The following is a 16845-nucleotide window of genomic DNA, read 5'->3' as shown; positions in this document are numbered from 1 at the left end:
CACATACACATAGATATATTTTTAAAACGCTGTACATCTATTTATTTTTATATATGTATATTTTTTAACTAAAATGAAGGGGAGAAAGAAGACCCGTTGGCCTGGGAAGAGCAGGCAGAGAATTTAGAAGTCAGCTGATGCGATCTGCCTCCACCACAAAGTACCTGTGTGACCTTGGGCAAGTTACTCGTGTCTCTGAGACTCTATGGCTTCTCTGTAAAATGGGAGTAATGCGAGGGCACTGAGCCTCTTGGGCCACGTGCTCCTTTTCTCTAGACTGGGCTTGAGATGAGGAAAACAAGGAAACAAGGGAGAGATTGAGAGACAGAGAGAGAGGACAGGGGGAGGCAAACCCTGCTTTCCTCATCACTTCCCTTCTGGAGAGGCTTGGGGAGGACAGACCAGACCTCCCCCAGGGGGACTCTAGCCCAGGACACAGGCTCACGAAGGGGGAATGACACGTAGAAACGCCTTCCTTTTCCTCTTAACCTCACACCGTTTCTTTCACCTGGGGAAAACTTTGGAGCCCCAGGGAGAAGAGAGGGATGTGAGATGAGGGCCCTCCAGGGCAGCACCTCCAACCTGTGTTTACAGAGAATGGCGTGTGGGAGGGGTCAGTCCACAGGTGTGTGAGTTGTCCCTGTCAGCGTTTCAATAAATGTTTAATTAGTTGGCAACGTTTGCTAGACTGGAAATTTCACTTGGAAGTGCCAATTTCCAGCTTCTCTTGAAACACCAGAACATCTAGCAGCAAGGACCTAAAGTCCCTTGTGGAAGTGGAATGGCGATGGCTACCCTTGCAGGGCCCACCCAGACTCCCCACTTCATTCACACTCTGGGAGGGGTCCAGACGTGCGTCCCTGCGGTGGCCGAGCGTGGGCACTGGAGTCAGACTGCCCAGAGCCAAATCCCTGCTTTGTCAAAAAAGCTCTGTGCCCTCCGGCCAAGCACTTAGCCATCCCGTGTCTCAGTTTCCTCACCTGCAAAATGGGGATAAAAATCCTTACCTAACAGGGTGATTGTGAAGGTCAAATGAGGTCATGTGCACCCAGTGCTCAGCACAGAGCCTGGCCCATGGTTGGGCGGGTAGGGGGGGTTGCCCATAAAGCCAGCTGCCCAGAGGACCACCTCTTGGGGGCCGTGGCTGGGGGCAGAAAAGCATTCTCATCGATTTTGCCAGGAACCAGTGGGACACTCACCTCCACCAGCTTGCCATCCACAATCTCCGCAGTGTAGTTGTAGTGGGGGAAGTTCACCACCACCTTCCCACCCTCCATCTGCACAGTGGCCTGGAAGAGAAGCAAAACACAGAGTTGCAGAGCACCCCCCAAACACAGGCCAGCCCCTCAGGGATGAAGGGCCTGCTTGCAGCCTCAGCAATCACCCTTTGGGAATTAATTTACCCTATAGACATCTGATTACATATATCCAAAGATACAGATAACCTGTGCAAGTCACTGAACCTTTCTGTGCCTCGGTTTTGTTTGTTTATTTATCTTTATTTAGTTAGTTAGTTTTGGCTGCGTTGGGTCTTCTTTGCTGCACATGGACTTTTTCTAGTTGCAGTGAGTGGGTGCTACTCCTGGTTGCGGTGCGCGGGCTCTCATTGCGGTCGCTTCTCTTGTTGCGGAGCACGGGCTCTAGGCGTGCGGGCTTCAGTAGTTGTTGCGCACGGGCTTGGTTGCTCCGCGGCACGTGGGACCGTCCCGGACCAGGGCTCGAACCCGTGTCCCCTGCATTGGCAGGCGGATTCTTAACCACTGCGCCACCAGGGAAGTCCCTGTGCCTCGGTTTTCTCATCTCTAAAATAGGGGTAGTAACTGTACCTACTTCCTGGAGTTATGGGGAGGATTAAATGATTTACTATGATACATATAAAGTGCTTAGAGCAGTGCCTGGCTTGGTGTTGAGCACCCCTTGTTAACTATGGAGTCAGTTATGATCATCATTTTTAGAAGGATGCTAACGTCATCCAAGGGTGTTGATTGCAGCATTGTTTGTAATACAATGCTGTATTATCCACTGGTAAATAACCTAAAAATCTATTAATGAGGGAGTGGTAAATAAATGATAGCATTTCCATACTATAGGATACTGTACCACCATTAAAAAAGAAGAGGCAAGTCAATATGTGCTGACACAGAAAGACATCTGTGAGAAATTGTTAAATTTTTAAAATACCCAAGTGGCAGAATATGAATATTATGACTACGTATCCTCCACCTTGGCAGCCTAGAAGCCTGAAGGAGCAAAGTACTCTCTTGGCCAGGGTTGGAGGCTACAGAGGGGAATGGGTGGAAGACCTGGGGGACCAGTCTGGGTAGGAAGGGACAAACAACCACATTTCAATTCTTTGCTACCCAAGACTGCAGTTTCAAACCCAGATGAGTCTGGTTCTAGGGCCTGGGCAATTAATCTCTAGGCCACGCTGGAGGAAGCATTAAAATGTGGTTATGGAGGCTTCCCTGGTGGTGCAGTGGTTAAGAATCCACCTGCCAACGCAGGGGACACGGGTTCAAGCCCTGGTTTGGGAAGATCCCATGTGGCGCGGAGCAACTAAGCCTGTGCACCACAACTACTGAGCCTGCGCTCTAGAGCCCGTGAGCCACAACTGCTGAAGCCCATGGGCCACAACTACCAAAGCCCGCACGCCTAGAGCCCGTGCTCCGCAACAAGAGAAGCCACCACAATGAGAAGCCTGTGCACTGCAATGAAGAGTGGCCCCTGCTCGCTGCAACTAGAGAAAGCCCGCGTGCAGCAATGAAGACCCAGTGCAGCCAAAAATAAATAAATAAAATAAATTAATTAAAAAAAAAATGTGGTTGTGCTCTACGGAACCAGACTGCCTGGTTATACAGGCCCACCCCTGCTGTGGGATCCAGGCAGCTATTTCATCCTATGACTCAGCCCAGCTCCCCCATCTGTAAAACAGGGCAGTAATTGTAGCGACCTCATGGGCTTACCTGCATTAAGATGTGTGACAGATCCAGCAAGTGTCTGGGATATATGTGTGAAGGATTCAGCAAATGTTAACAATTTTTACTATCATTATAGTGTCCGTTATTGACGGTAGCATTAAAAACTAGGAGAGGCTAAACTGCCAAGTAACTCAGGCTGTTAAAGCTGGAGGCTAGACTCGAGAAGAAGCCTCAGCTCGGGGAGCAGCCCCCAGGGACATGGTGGGGACCAAGAAGTCAGCCAGAGTCCTGGCGAAGGAGGGAGGGGTGGCCAGCTGCCTCTCACCTTGAACTTCTTGCCCATCACGGTCTCCATGTCGCACTCTTTGCCGATGGTGAAATTATTGGTAATGGAGGGGCCCCCGGGGTAGTTCTGGGACCAGGTGAAGTTCTGCCCGTCCTGCTGCACCTCTGAGATAGTCTTGAGGTCGCGACCCTTTTCAATCCTGTCGCTGGGGAGCCCTGGGCCAGGGGACAAGCAGAGTGGCCATGTAAGAGCTGCCTACAACTTGTGGCTTTGGGCACGAGCTTGCCTCCCCTACGGCAGGCTAGCCTGACAGTCGAGCACAAGCCCCATGTCGTGAGCCATGTGGCTTGGGCAAGTCACTGTCTCTCCCAGCCTCAGTGTTTTCATCCAAAAAATGGGGATAATAAGGCCCATTTCACAGGGCTGTTGCAAGGATTAAATTACAGTGTTTGTGTCTGGTAAAACTGCTGGCATATAGTTAAGAATAAATAATAGCTGCTCTTCTGATAGTAGTAGAACAGAAATTTGCCAACCTCACAAATTTCTAAAATGAATGAGACCTTCAAGACTGTCTTGAAATGCTCTTGCTTTACAGATAAAGATTGCTACATCTAGACTGTTGTAGGTGAAACCAAGTCACTGTTCCTTCAGGGCCAGTCCCAGTGATTGACTCAGAAGGGCTCTTGCCTTCCCAAGGCCCCAGGGCACATGGATCCTGCTCTTGGGGCCCATTTCCCACCAGGAGGTCGTAGGCCCTGGTCCCCTGGGGCTGTCCTCAATCTAGAAAACTGCACTGCCTCACACTTAGCTAGCACACCAAGATTTCTGCAGGATTGTCAAGTCCACTGTCTCTTTGGTTCTTCACAACCAGTGCTGCAAATCAAACAGAAGAGTGGGGTCTTTGATCTCCACCCAGAGTGCCTAGCACTGTAAGAGGCCCCCGTTTGCTCAGTGACTTAGTGAACGAGTGGCTTGTCAAACCTGATCTCTGTGCTCCCACCCCTTGGTCACCTCTCCCCAGGCAGGATGTGGTGACACCACTCATCATCTCATCCTCGGGTCCAGGGGGTCTAATGACATCTGCCACTGATGCACAGTGTGACCTCGGGCAAGGCTTGCTGAGGCACCCCATCAGTAACATTGGGTTGGTCTGCGTGTAGCAAGCATTCAGTAAATGTTTGAATGAATAAACCAATCAACTCTCCACCTCACCCATGACTGGCTGCGGGACCTTGCACGAGTCACTCAACTTCTCTGAGCCTCGCAGACTGTGGGTTCCCTGTGCAGAGCTGGCCGTGACAGCCCAGCCCCAGGAAGGTGCTTTCAGGAGCTCACTCACCCAGGCGCTTCATGAACTCGTCATAGTTGTTCTCGCTCTCCATCTCATACTTGCCGGTGAAGGACATGCTGCCGGAGAGCTGGAGGCTCAGGAGAAGAAGGATGAGGAAGCAGGGCTGCGGTGCTGAGGGGTCTGGTGCCTCAGCTTATGAACCCTCCCAGATGCTGAGGCTCAGCCCCAAAGTCACCCCACTTCTCCTTCCCACCCCTGAAGAGGAAGCACTGGCAACTTTATGATGTAGGCAGGCAGCAGAAACCTGAGGTTATTCACCCTGGGGACTCGTTGGCTGGAATCCCATTGCCACTGGCAAGGCCAGGGCCAGCTCTGCCACAGGGTTTGAGGTGTCATCCACCTCTACCCAGCCCTCCCTCTATCCACGCTCCCATCTTCCCTCATTTACTCAGTCACCCCTGCATTCATCGACCAAAGTGCCTCGGGCACCTCATTTTGGGGCCAGCACTGAGGAAGCAGTGAGACATACCCCCTTCCCAAAACAGCCTCCAGTCTGGTCCAGGGACAAAACACACCTGCAGAGAACCCCTGTGCAAGCAGGATGGGATGTGTCCCGAGAGACGTGCAGATCTGGGGCCTGGGGCCTAGGGAAGGAGTGATGGTGTCCAGCTGGCTGGTGTAGCTTTGCATAGGAGATGGCATTTAATACAGGTCTTGAAGGAATTTGGATGTTTACAGAAGTGGTAAGGTTGGAAGACACTGAGAATGGAGGCAGGTAACATTCTAAGTTGAGGGAACAATGTGATGAAGGTGGGAAGGGCCACAATGAAAGGAAACAATGAGTTGTCTGCAGCAAAGAGCACTTGAAGGAGAATAGGCACAAGATGGGTGTAGATGGTGCGAGCAAAGGGAAGCAGCTGCCCAAGGGCCCAGGGAGCCGATCAGAGGAGGCAGTGCCAGGTGCACTGAAGACCTACTATGTGCCAGGCATGGGCTGGGAGCGTGGTGAATTTCACTCTATTCCAGCTTCACCACTGGAAGGGCTAGTAATTCAGCCCCCACTTCCTGTCCCTGTTCTGATTCTGGCACCACTTCACTTTAAGGACTCCCATCTCCTCGGTGATAACTCCTGCCCTGCCTGTCTCGTGGGACTGCTCTCTGGATCAAACCGATTGGCCACGAAAGTATGAAGCACTTACAAAGGCCGTCACTCTTATTGTTATAAATAAGGAAAGTTTTGCATCTGTCTCCTCTTCCAGAGTGGGCTCTCCAAGAATCCCCATCATTTCTATCCAAAGCAGAATTCACCACAGTTGCTAACCCCCCAGACCTGGGACTGAGTGGTTTCTGAACTGATGAAACCAGCTTTGCCACATTTTGCCAGTCTGCAATCTCCAATCTTAGAATTCCTCACTCCAGCCAGGTGTCTCACTTTAAAAAAGCACAAAACCACACACCCACACTCCCCTCACCCACACCTCATCGTGGATTTTCTGATGCTGAATTGTATATATTAAAATTTCATAATTCAGAGCAAGTGACAGAGATGGCCCTTGATAACGGTCGGTAGCTATCCTTCTAGACTTTTAAATGCACACCTATACTTTCTTCTATAAATAAGATTATATTGTTCTGTCATTTCTTTTTCATGTAATGATGTAAGTACACGTGTATATCATTACATAAAGGTATATCGTACATATTCTGTGGTATGTATGTTTCACAATTTATGTAACTATTGCCAGGTCTTTAGGTTGTTCCCAGTCTTTTTCTATTAATAACTCTGAGGGGCTTCCCTGGTGGCACAGTGGTTGAGAGTCCGCCTGCCGACGCAGGGGACACGGGTTCGTGCCCCGGTCAGGGAAGATCCCACATGCCGCGGAGCGGCTGGGCCCGTGAGCCATGGCCGCTGAGCCTGCGCGTCCGGAGCCTGTGCTCCGCAACGGGAGAGGCTACAACAGTGAGAGGTCCGTGTACCGCAAAAAAAAAAAAAAGAAAAAAAGAAAAAAACAAAACATAATTTATGTAACTATTGCCAGGTCTTTAGGTTGTTCCCAGTCTTTTTCTATTATAAATAACTCTGAGATAAACATTCTCATTCACACCCCTTGGTGTACATGTCAGATTATTTACTGAGATTATTTGCTAAGGATAAATTCCTAGACATGCAATTCCTGGAACCAAAGGGGTTTTGTATCTAAAGTTATATATAAACTTATATCTATACCCTAATGCCTTTCTCAGAGGCTAGAACAGTTTACACTCCCACCTGGAGCATATGAGAATTTCCCCTCATTGATAATAATGACGAAATAACACTGACAATAATAGCTAACACTTATTGAATATTTATCATGCATTGGGCATGATGCCGAGTGCTCTATATGAATTATATCATTTAATCTTCCAAACAACTCTATGAAGTAGGTGCCATTATTGTCCCCATTTTGCCAGGGAGGAAACTTGAGGTTCAGCGAAGTTAAGTAACTTGCTCAAAGTCACAGTGCCCCTATGTATAGTTCATATTTACTACCAAGGCAACTTTCATCATCATTTAAACAGATTTCCAAAAGTCCTCCATAATTCCATTACCCTAACACTATATTTTTACTTTTTTAATTGTCTTCCTGCCTCTTTCATTCATCTCTCTCCTCTCTCATCCCTGCTTTCTTTCCCACCACTCTAATTATAGCAGGTGTATAATAGCCATAGTCACTATATAATGCAATATTCCATTCTTTTTTTCTTTGCTCGGTATTAGTTTGTAAACACAGTCCCATGTTTCTATTAAGCTGCCATGTTTATTGTTAGAAATGGCTGCATAATGTTTGCTGTTGGACTTTTAGGGGGAGCCCAGGTTACCCCATTAAATGAGAGGCCACAGTGAGCTTCTTTATATGTAGATAATTTTTTTAAAGTATTTCCTTGAGCTAAAGCCCCAGGATGGGATTACAAAGTTATGGGATCTGGAACATTCTTACAGCTCTTAATATGTTTTGCCATGTTGAGACTGAATTGGTTTAGCCCCAGATTGCCTGGGTGCTGAAGTTCTTGGAACTCAGAATTTAGAACATCTTTAGTTCTTTTCCCCCAAACATCCTGCTTCCCAACATCATGAATTGTGCCACCTTGAGATTCTCTTTCTTTCCTCTTTAAACAATCTTTATGGAGGAAAGGGTTTTTAATTTTCTGTTCATAAAAGCAATAGTTGTTCATAGTAGATACTTTGGGAAGAACAAAGCACAAATAAACTAAAACCTACCTATAATCCCACCATGGGGTCTTGTTTTTCAGTTGTAAAATTAATACATACTCAGTGTTTAAGAAGACAAAAGCTCAAAGCTGGGTAAAGTCTTATTTCTTCATGGAAACTGAAAACTATCCCATTAATTCTTTTTTTTTTTTTTTTTTTTTTTTTTTTTGCGGTACGCAGGTCTCTCACTGTTGTGGCCTCTCCCATTGTGGAGCACAGGCTCCAGACGCGCAGGCTCAGCGGCCATGGTTCACAGGCCCAGCCGCTCCGCGGCATGTGGGATCTTCCCGGACCAGGGCACGAACCCACGTCCCCTGCATCGGCAGGCGGACTCTCAACCACTGCGCCACCGGGGAAGCCCTCCCATTAATTCTTAAAAGGGACTTTCCAAATGGAGAAATCCACTAATAAAAAACATGTCATACCGGTCTGGGCATGGGGAAACAATAGAGCATTTGCCATCTCCCTGTAATTTCACAGAAGTATGGGATGTAGGTTCGATTTAAGATGGTTAAGGAGGCTAGGGAGGCTTAGGGAAAGGGGTGTAGTCTCCCGAAATCCCCTGGGGTCTCTAGGCTCGAAGGAGGTGTGCCCTTTGCAGAATCTCACCTTTATGCCTTGGCCTGCATAGAATGACTGCTCACTTTTCAGCCGTCTTTCCAAATTTGAATTGTCTTTCCAACTCCACCTCCTCCCGGGAGTCTTCTCTGATTACTCCAACCTGTAGATTGTCCTTTACAGGAACCCCCCAGGTGTATACCAGCTGCTTGTAATCGCTCAGGGGGAAACCTGGGCTTGTGAGTCACAGTATTAGCCCTGAGACTTCAGACACACAATCTTTAGTCATTCAAAAAATACTGAGTACCTACTGTTCACTAGATTCTGGAACTACCAAGTATCTGTCCTCAAATCTTGTGAGAGAACCAGCCTAGTACACAGGCAATTGTAACACGGTGTGATAACTGAGATAAAGTCTGTAACATTGGGGTATTGTGGGAAAACAGAGGCATCACCCTGATCACCTCTTAAGGGTCAGGGAAGGCGGATGTGAGAGAGATTGGCAAATAAGCCAAATCCTTAATTTACTCATTATTAAATGGGGATAAAAATACCTGTTTTCCAGGATTTTAGTGTGATAATCAGTATATAAATAAAGGGCTTAGCATAGGATCTAGTATTTTGTAGCTGCTTATTGAATGATACTGTTATTCCCACTCATTGGCAGTTTGTCCAGCCTATCTGCCTACTGTTTTGAATTATTCATTGTAGCATTAACTTAACTCTTCACAAAGTATGTCTTTTATCCCCCAATTAGATTTTTTTTTTTTTGACCACGCGGCATGTGCATCTTAGTTGCCCAACCAGGGATTGAACCCATGCCCCCTGCAATGGAAATGCAGAGTCTTAGCCACTGGACCGCCAGGGAAGTCCCTCCCAATTAGATTATAACCCCTTTAAGGAAAGAGGCTGCATTTCATACTTCCTTATGGCTGTGCAGCTAGTAGGCACTGGGATCCCTCTGATTTTGTTTTATTTGTTCAGATCAGTCTGGAATAGGCTGAGACAGTTTTTCAAATGTGATCTTTATCATACACTGCAGAGGGTGCAGGAGGGGAGGGCTTGTGAAAAACGGAAACCTCTGGGCCCTGACCCACAGGAGTTCTGATTTGGTAGGCCTGGTGGGGCCCTGGAATCTGCATCTGACAAGTTCCCTGCTGGTTGTGCTGCAGCTACCCTGAGAAGCTCCAGGCCAGCGGACGTGGGCAGGAGCTGGCAGATGGGCTCTCCAGAACCCCAATTAAGTCCCTTTCCCATCGACTTCCTTGTGCATGGTCAGAACCTTTTTCTCCTTAGTAGCTCATCCAAAGCCAGCGTCAAGGGCAGGATGGGAGTGGCAAGGGTGTGGGAAAGGACAGCCTTGGCACTGAGACACCTGACTCAGCTGTGCTCCCTTTCACTGGAATTTATGTGTGAATTTTACCCTCCAACCCTCCTCCCGTCCACACCCTCTCTCTCTCCCTCTTCAACTGGGTTTCACCTATTTGCTCAGACACTCATTATTGAGAACCTTCTAAGAGGGGTAAATGAACTCAAACTGCCTCCCTATCACAGTGAGGTTTTATGGGGCAGTTGAACCAATAGAGCAGCTATTACCCCATGGAGATAAAGAATGGCCCCAAGGCTAATCTCCCGGGGCCATCCCAACTTCCCACCTGGACTCTGGCTCCTGCCTCAAATCAGCCACCATTATTCTAAGAGTAACTAGTGAAGAAAGTAGGAAATGCAGGTGCTGGAGTCCGTGGTTGGAAGAGGAACCCTTGACCTCTCCCTGACCTCCCCACCCCAGGACTTTCCAGAGCCGTGGGTGTAGTAATTGATCCATCAGTGTTATACTGGGTTGGCCAAAAAGTTCGTTGGGGTTTTTCCATAACACCTTACAGAAAAACCCAAACAAACTTTTTGGCCAGTCCTCTAGATTCCTTGAACAAACCGCCCTTCCTCTTCTTTCCTCAGCCAAGGATCTGAAATGCTAATTGGGGCTGATCCTGGAGGATCAATGGGACCTCTGATGGTAGTTTATTCCAGGATGATTCGCCTAGCTGTGCTCTCAAGGGTCAGAGACTAAGAAATTCAGCATTCCCTTGGAAAGTCCAGTTGGCACTTTATTTATCCACAATTAGAAATTAGAATTAGAATTTTAAAATTGGAAGAGATAGAGACTCAGAGGTCAGCCTGCCTGGGTTTGAATCCTAGCTCTGCTACTTGCTGGCTGTGTATGCAAGGGCAAGTTAACTATCTTCCTGTGTCTCAGTTTTCCCATCTGCAAAATGGAGATAGTAATTGCCTCTAACTTAAAGGGTTGTTACGAGCATTAAATGAGTTAACTTTTGTAAAGCGCTTTTTCCAGAGCCTGGCCGAGTATATAAGAGCATGTTAAGTAAATGTTGCTGGGGCAGGCTGGCTGTGCAGCTTCAGCCCCACTGTGTCTGGTCACCAGCTTTGCAGTAGCAATCATCCCCATCATTGCAAAGCATCAGATGACCCCGAGTTCAGTCCTCAGTCTTGTCTTTTCTGTAAGCCCTCACTTCCGTGGTGATGTCATCCAGTCCATGGCTTTAAATCTCATCTGTATGCTGATGACTCCCACATATTTTCCCCATCTCAGACCTCCCCTCTGGACTTACATCCAACTGCCCACCTAACAGCTGCACTTCATGTCTTATGCCATCTCAAAGTTTGACAGGTCCAAAACTGTTCTTCCGCCCTCAACAAAGTCAGCTCCTCTCATGGCCTTCTGCATCTCAGATAATGAGGGATCCCAGCAGCCAGCCTCTGCTGTGCACCTGCAGTATGCTAAATGCTTTACATAAATTATCACCCAATTTTCCCCACCAGTCTATTGGATAGGTCCTGATAGTATTCCCACTGTATAAATGAGTAAACAGGCTCAGAAATGTCACAGTTAGTTGACTGAGGAAGCGGTTTAGCTTCAGGTCTTGCGCTCATGAACTCTAACTAAATGCAGCAATTGGATTAGGATGCAGCCTCCAGAACCAGCCAGGCTCTTGGAGACCATTATTCCTCCTGCAGTACTTAGCAAGTGATCCCAAAGTGCCAGACACTGTGCTAAGTGCTCGACACATGGCATCTCATTTAATCCCTGCAACAAATTTCCAAGAAAGCTGTCATTATCCCTATTTACTGAAAAGAAAGCCTAGGCTCAGAAAGGTTAGGTGACTTGTTCAAGGTCACACAGCTTGTTGATGCAGCTTGGATGTGAACTCAGTTTTCTCTGACCTGAAGTGCTACTTGCCACCACTATGGGTACCGCTGGTTCTCTGACGAAAAGCAGAATGCCAGTCTCTGGCTCTAATGTCAGAGTTATAACCCACATATTCGTTCATTCAAAATACATTTACTGAGCACCTGGCTGTGTTAGGGAAGGAAGATATGCAGCAGAATAGAAGATAGTCCCCACCCCCATTGAATGAATCTCCTAGCCTCACAGCTCATCCCTTTCCCCCCAGTTCATCCCCTACTCTAAGCCTCACTTCCTTTCCTATCCAGCCCATGGCTGCTTCACTTCTTTCACTAGGATCCTCAATGTCCTTTGGCCACCTTGACTTCCCAGGTCCCATCTTTGGACCAAAAAAAAAAGTGTCTTTCTACCTCCCATCTCCAGGACTGCTGGCTACAACCAGAAGAAAAGGCATGGGATCGGGGGGTGCACATCACCACAGATTCATGGTCCGCCCTCAGCCAGGTTTTGAACAGCTCAGTGGTACTCCCCTTCATCAGTGGGTGGTTCTCAACCTCACTTTCCATGCCAACTACCCTTATCAAGTCTTCTACATCACTCCCACTGCCCGCCTGCTCACCGCAGCCCCAGCCATCGCTTTAATGGCCATATAGCAATGCACTGTATGGATACATCACAACTTCTTCAACCAGTCCCCTGTTATTGGATAGTCAGGTTAGGTAGGGAAAAGTGCACACGTGACTAGGAAACACCACCATGTGGAGAAAACAAAAACAAAAACATTATTCAAGATCATATATTAACATGAATGCAGTTGACAATGCAAGGGATTAGGGGCACAGACCCTCTGTATAGTTGAAAATCCATGAAAAACTTTTAGTTCCCCCCTGTATCTGTGGTTCCTCTGCATTTGCAGATTAACTAACTGCAGACTGTGTAGTACCATAGTATTTACTGTTTTTAAAAATCTGCATATAATTGGAGGCAGGTAGTTCAATCCCCTGTTGTTCAAGGGTCAACTGTGGTATTACTTGAGGTGAGTAGGGTGGGGCTGAAGATCTTCTGGAAGTTCATGGATTACAAACCAGTGGAGGACAGTGACCTCAGAGTCAGTGCCCAGAGAGGAGATGGGAAGTCCTGTAGCCACTGGTCTGCAAGGCAGCCTTCTCACTGGGGACAGTCTTTGCCACACATGGAAAACCCTTATTTCCTGCTTCTGTTCTGTCTCTGCCCGCTCCACTCCCTTTTTTTTTTTTTTTTCCCCCGGTACGTGGGCCTCTCACTGTTGTGGCCTCTCCCGTTGCGGAGCACAGGCTCCAGACGCGCAGGCTCAGCGGCCATGGCTCACGGGCCCAACCGCTCCGCGGCATGTGGGATCCTCCCGGACCGGGGCACGAACCCGTGTCCCCTGCATCGGCAGGCGGACTCTCAACCACTGCGCCACCAGGGAAGCCCTCCACTCCCTATTTTTGAGCTAATGGAATGTCTGACTGTTGTAGACAAAGCCCTTTGGGTTGCAAGTAAAGAAACCCACTTGATCCAGCGTAGGCCAAAAGGGGAGCTTACTAGGTTACAGCACACATAATTGCTGCTATCTGACCTTTTTGACCTATAAAAACAACAATTTCATATAATTCAACCTAATATTTTAAGGATGCAGGGGCAACTCGGAGAACCCAAGGGGAAATAGAGGGCTTCATGAGGAACTAGAGGAATCTCTCTCTCTCTCTCTCTCCCCCTCCCCCTCTCTTCATCTTCATCTTCTCTCTTTTTCAACTTGATTCTGCACAGACGCCCTTTCTCTGCTGTCCATGTGCTCGCAGACAACAGGGCCTTCAAAACACGCAACAGAAGCTGAGTCTGGAGAGAGATAATCTGATTGGTCTGTCACGAGTCAAGTGTCCGCCTCTGGTCCAATCAGCTGTGGGCAGGGAGGCCGAGCTCTTCATTGCAAGCAATGGAAACTGATTTGAGCAGAAAATAAATTTATTGTGAGGATATCAATTAGATCACAGAATTTTCAGGCTTGCAAAACAAGTAGGGACGAGAGTGGACAAACAGCTAGAACCATAGCCACAATCACATCACAGAAATGGTTTTGTGAGGATCCCGCTGCCAGTACCACCAAAAGCTGGACTGGGCAGTTTGTAGCCCTTACCAACAGCGGCACTGCATACTGGCACTGCAGCCACCATTCCCCTGGGCACTGGACATGGCCCCCACCACCACCAGAATGGATTCCCTTGCCCCTGCTTCTTCGCATTGCAAGCTGCAGAGAAAATGTCTTTGTGAGAATGTCTGATTGGTGGCGCCCAAGTCACAGGCAGGCACTTCGTTGCCACGTAATGGGGTGATGAGAAGATGAGTATTTGGCTTTCTCAGCCTCATACTGGAAGGTGGGGTCCATGCAGTGAGGAGTTCTCTGAACAGAGACAGGGTGCAGATGCTCTGCCCCACCAATGGGGTCCTGAGGTACCACCTCAGCAATCAGGACCAGCTGTTCTGTGTAGAGAGGGACAGTGTTTGAAGAAGGGACTGTGGCATGGCAGATGATGGAAAGGTGTCCACGACAGTGACTATCCCCAAAGATCACGTGCTGTGCCCTCCATGAAGCCTTTTTCTCCACGCATCTAGCCCACCCAGGTCTGGCTCTCTTTTGCTTAGAATCTGCATAGGAGGGTGTGGGATTCAATCGTTACCATTGTTTTTCTATCTGAGATGTAAGCAGCTGGAGGGCAGGAAACTGGCCTTATGTTTCTGTGTGACCTGTATGTCAGCTGAGCCAGGGCAGGCCTGTCTTTTTTTTTTTTTTTTTTTTTTAATTATTTATTTGGTTGCACCAGGTCTTAGTTGGGGCAGGTGGGCTCCTTAGTTGCAGCTTGTGGGCTCCTTAGTTGTGGCATGCGAACTCTTAGTTGCAGCATGCATGTGAGATCTAGTTCCCTGACCAGGGATCAAACCCTGGCCCCCTGTATTGGGACCGTGGAGTCCACTGCACCACCAGGTAAGTCCCGAGGCCTGTCTTAAGGGGCTTTACAGGTACTTGTTGGGTGACATGGGGCTCTTTCAGATATAAGTACAGACACTGATTCTTGGTGACTAGCAAAAAAGTGGGAGTGGATTTCTTGGAAGGTATAGGGTAGCTCATAGAAGGGATGGAAAAGCTAAACCACCAGACCTCCCGACAGCCCATAGCACTAGAGAGCAAGAAGGAAGGAAGAGACAGACCCCATGGGGCACTGCCATCCAGTGAATCATCTTCAACCACCCTCCATCCTTATAGCCCTGCACCTGAGACTCCAATTTCCAGCTCAACCAATTACTGGCTGTATCACTTGGACACGTTACTTAACCTGTTTGAGATTCCCGGTTGGCAGAATGGGGCTAACAATTAAACCTGCCTCCTAGAGACATGGGGGGACTGGATAACTCAGTACATGAAGGTACTTAGGAAGGGGCCTGGCACCTAGCAAATACTTCATAGATGCTAGCTAATAAAAAAAAAAGTACCAAGAGACAAAGTTCAATTGGCCTAGCTAGGTTGTATGCAACTCCTGGGGGTGGGCGGAGCCTCTTGATTGACAGTCCCGTGAAGACCCACGTGCCGAGGGGGAGGGGTAGCTCTTCAAGGAACGTGGAAGGAACATGGAGAGGCTCATACAGAGGGAGGGGAAATGCATGCCGGGCAGGCGAGAACTCTAAGTCCTCTCTATAACTTCTCAACACCCCAGAACTGGGCATGCCCACCCCCATATCTCCTGGTCTGATCCTTGGTGGGACCATAGCCAGCAAGGAGGAGGAAGCAAGGGAGGTAGATCCAACAACAGCCAAACAACCTCACCTCCAAACTGACAACCAAAGCACCGCACGACTCTTAAAAATATTGCTTCAGGCCAAAGTCAGATGCCGAAAGGTCTTCATCCAGTTCCTGTGCAATTATTCATTGCCCCTTCTCCTGCCGCAGGCTAACCGTGATTAATTCCTGTGGCAGCCCTAGGAATCACTCCTAATGAATTTCTGATGAATTCATTTGGTGTTAATGCAGTGTGTAATTCCGCAGGACACTCATTATAATTTAGCCTTATTAAGTTATTGGGAACTACTATTGCTCTAAGCTCATAAGCAGGAGAAAAGTAATTATCCGGAGTAGGCAGTTAAATTATGAAAAGGATTGGACATTCAGAGGAGGCCAGGAAGTGGCCACTCCTATTTTTTTTCTCCTTGGGGTGTACTGCTCTACAGAGAGGAATGGGCTGTATGGGTCCTTGAGCTAAGACGTGAGTGCCCTTCCTGACTTTATATTCTGAAATGTCAGAGCTGTGCAGGCTGCAGCCGGCATGGTGGGATTTTAAGGACCATCCAAAGGTGGCCTTGCCCCCCACATGGTCTATTCCACTTGCCTACTGCTTGGGTCTGAAATTCCATCATAGGGATGGATTCCTTTGCATCAGAGGCCCTGCTGCAGGTTGAAAGATGACCTATGGCACACCTCAGAGTTCACAAGGCAGTCACAGGTAAGTTATCTCATCTGATCATCACAGCATTCCAATTATTGTCATTATACCTCCTTGACAAATAAGAGACTGAGGTTCACACAGGTGACACGACTTGCCCAAGGTCGCTGGGTGCCAGAGCTGGGAACAGAACCCATGTCTCCCACCCCCAGGTGAGTTAGCTCTTCAGCTCACCTCTCATTTACTGCCTGGCATGCTTTTCCTGCACATGACTCATACTGCCACCTAGATCAGACCTTCCTTGAGGTGGGAGCTGTTTCTGTGATCCCCTTCACCTATTTGACTGGCCTTGGTTCAGAGGATGGGCTGCAAGACTCCCTTGCTAAGGGTAGGTCAGGGCTCCTGAAGACACCTGGAAGATTCCATCCTGCACAAGTTGATTTCATGTCTCCTTTCCCCACTTCTCCCTGAAGTTTTCTCTTTATTCTCACTTTCTTACAACCAACTTCATACTTTTGGCTAAAATGTAGATTAAAGTCTTTTTTAGGTTTGAAATCATTTTCTCCTGCTGATAAAAGTAACATATGTTTTTGCATAAAATTCTAAAAAATGAAGAAAAGCCTAAAAACCTATAAGGATCATCTGTAATCCCATCACTCAGATATAACTATTGTTTACAAGTTGGTGTATGTATCCTTCCAGACCTTATTGGCACACGTAAATATACAATGCCAACCTTTTACCCAGAATGAGATTGTATCATATGTGCTATTTTAGAACTTGCATTTCCTTAAACTTAGAAATAGGAAATTTCTGTAGAGACACAGATGTAGAGAACAAACTTATGGGGGGAAAGCTGGGGTGGTGGTGGTGGTAGGATGAA

General features: G+C 47.8%; 1 protein-coding gene across 1 annotated transcript in view; it reads right to left on the bottom strand.

Moving 5' to 3' along the window:
- FABP6 (fatty acid binding protein 6) overlaps positions 1–4610 on the bottom strand; it is a gene marked incomplete at both ends in the record, with an annotated part of 5388 nt that extends 778 nt beyond the window's left edge. The window contains 3 exons of the mRNA XM_082652563.1: positions 1200–1289; positions 3244–3419; positions 4544–4610. Of these exons, the coding sequence (XP_082508689.1) occupies positions 1200–1289; positions 3244–3419; positions 4544–4610 (333 nt within the window). The remainder of the gene's footprint in view (positions 1–1199; positions 1290–3243; positions 3420–4543) is intronic.
- Between the last annotated feature and the right edge of the window lie 12235 nt (positions 4611–16845).

The sequence above is a fragment of the Grampus griseus genome (assembly GCF_964374135.1).
Source record: "Grampus griseus genome assembly, chromosome: 3".
In the NCBI taxonomy this organism is placed as follows: Eukaryota; Metazoa; Chordata; class Mammalia; order Artiodactyla; family Delphinidae; genus Grampus; species Grampus griseus.
Note: the sequence above shows the minus strand (reverse complement) of the source record. Positions and strands in the feature narration are given on the sequence as shown.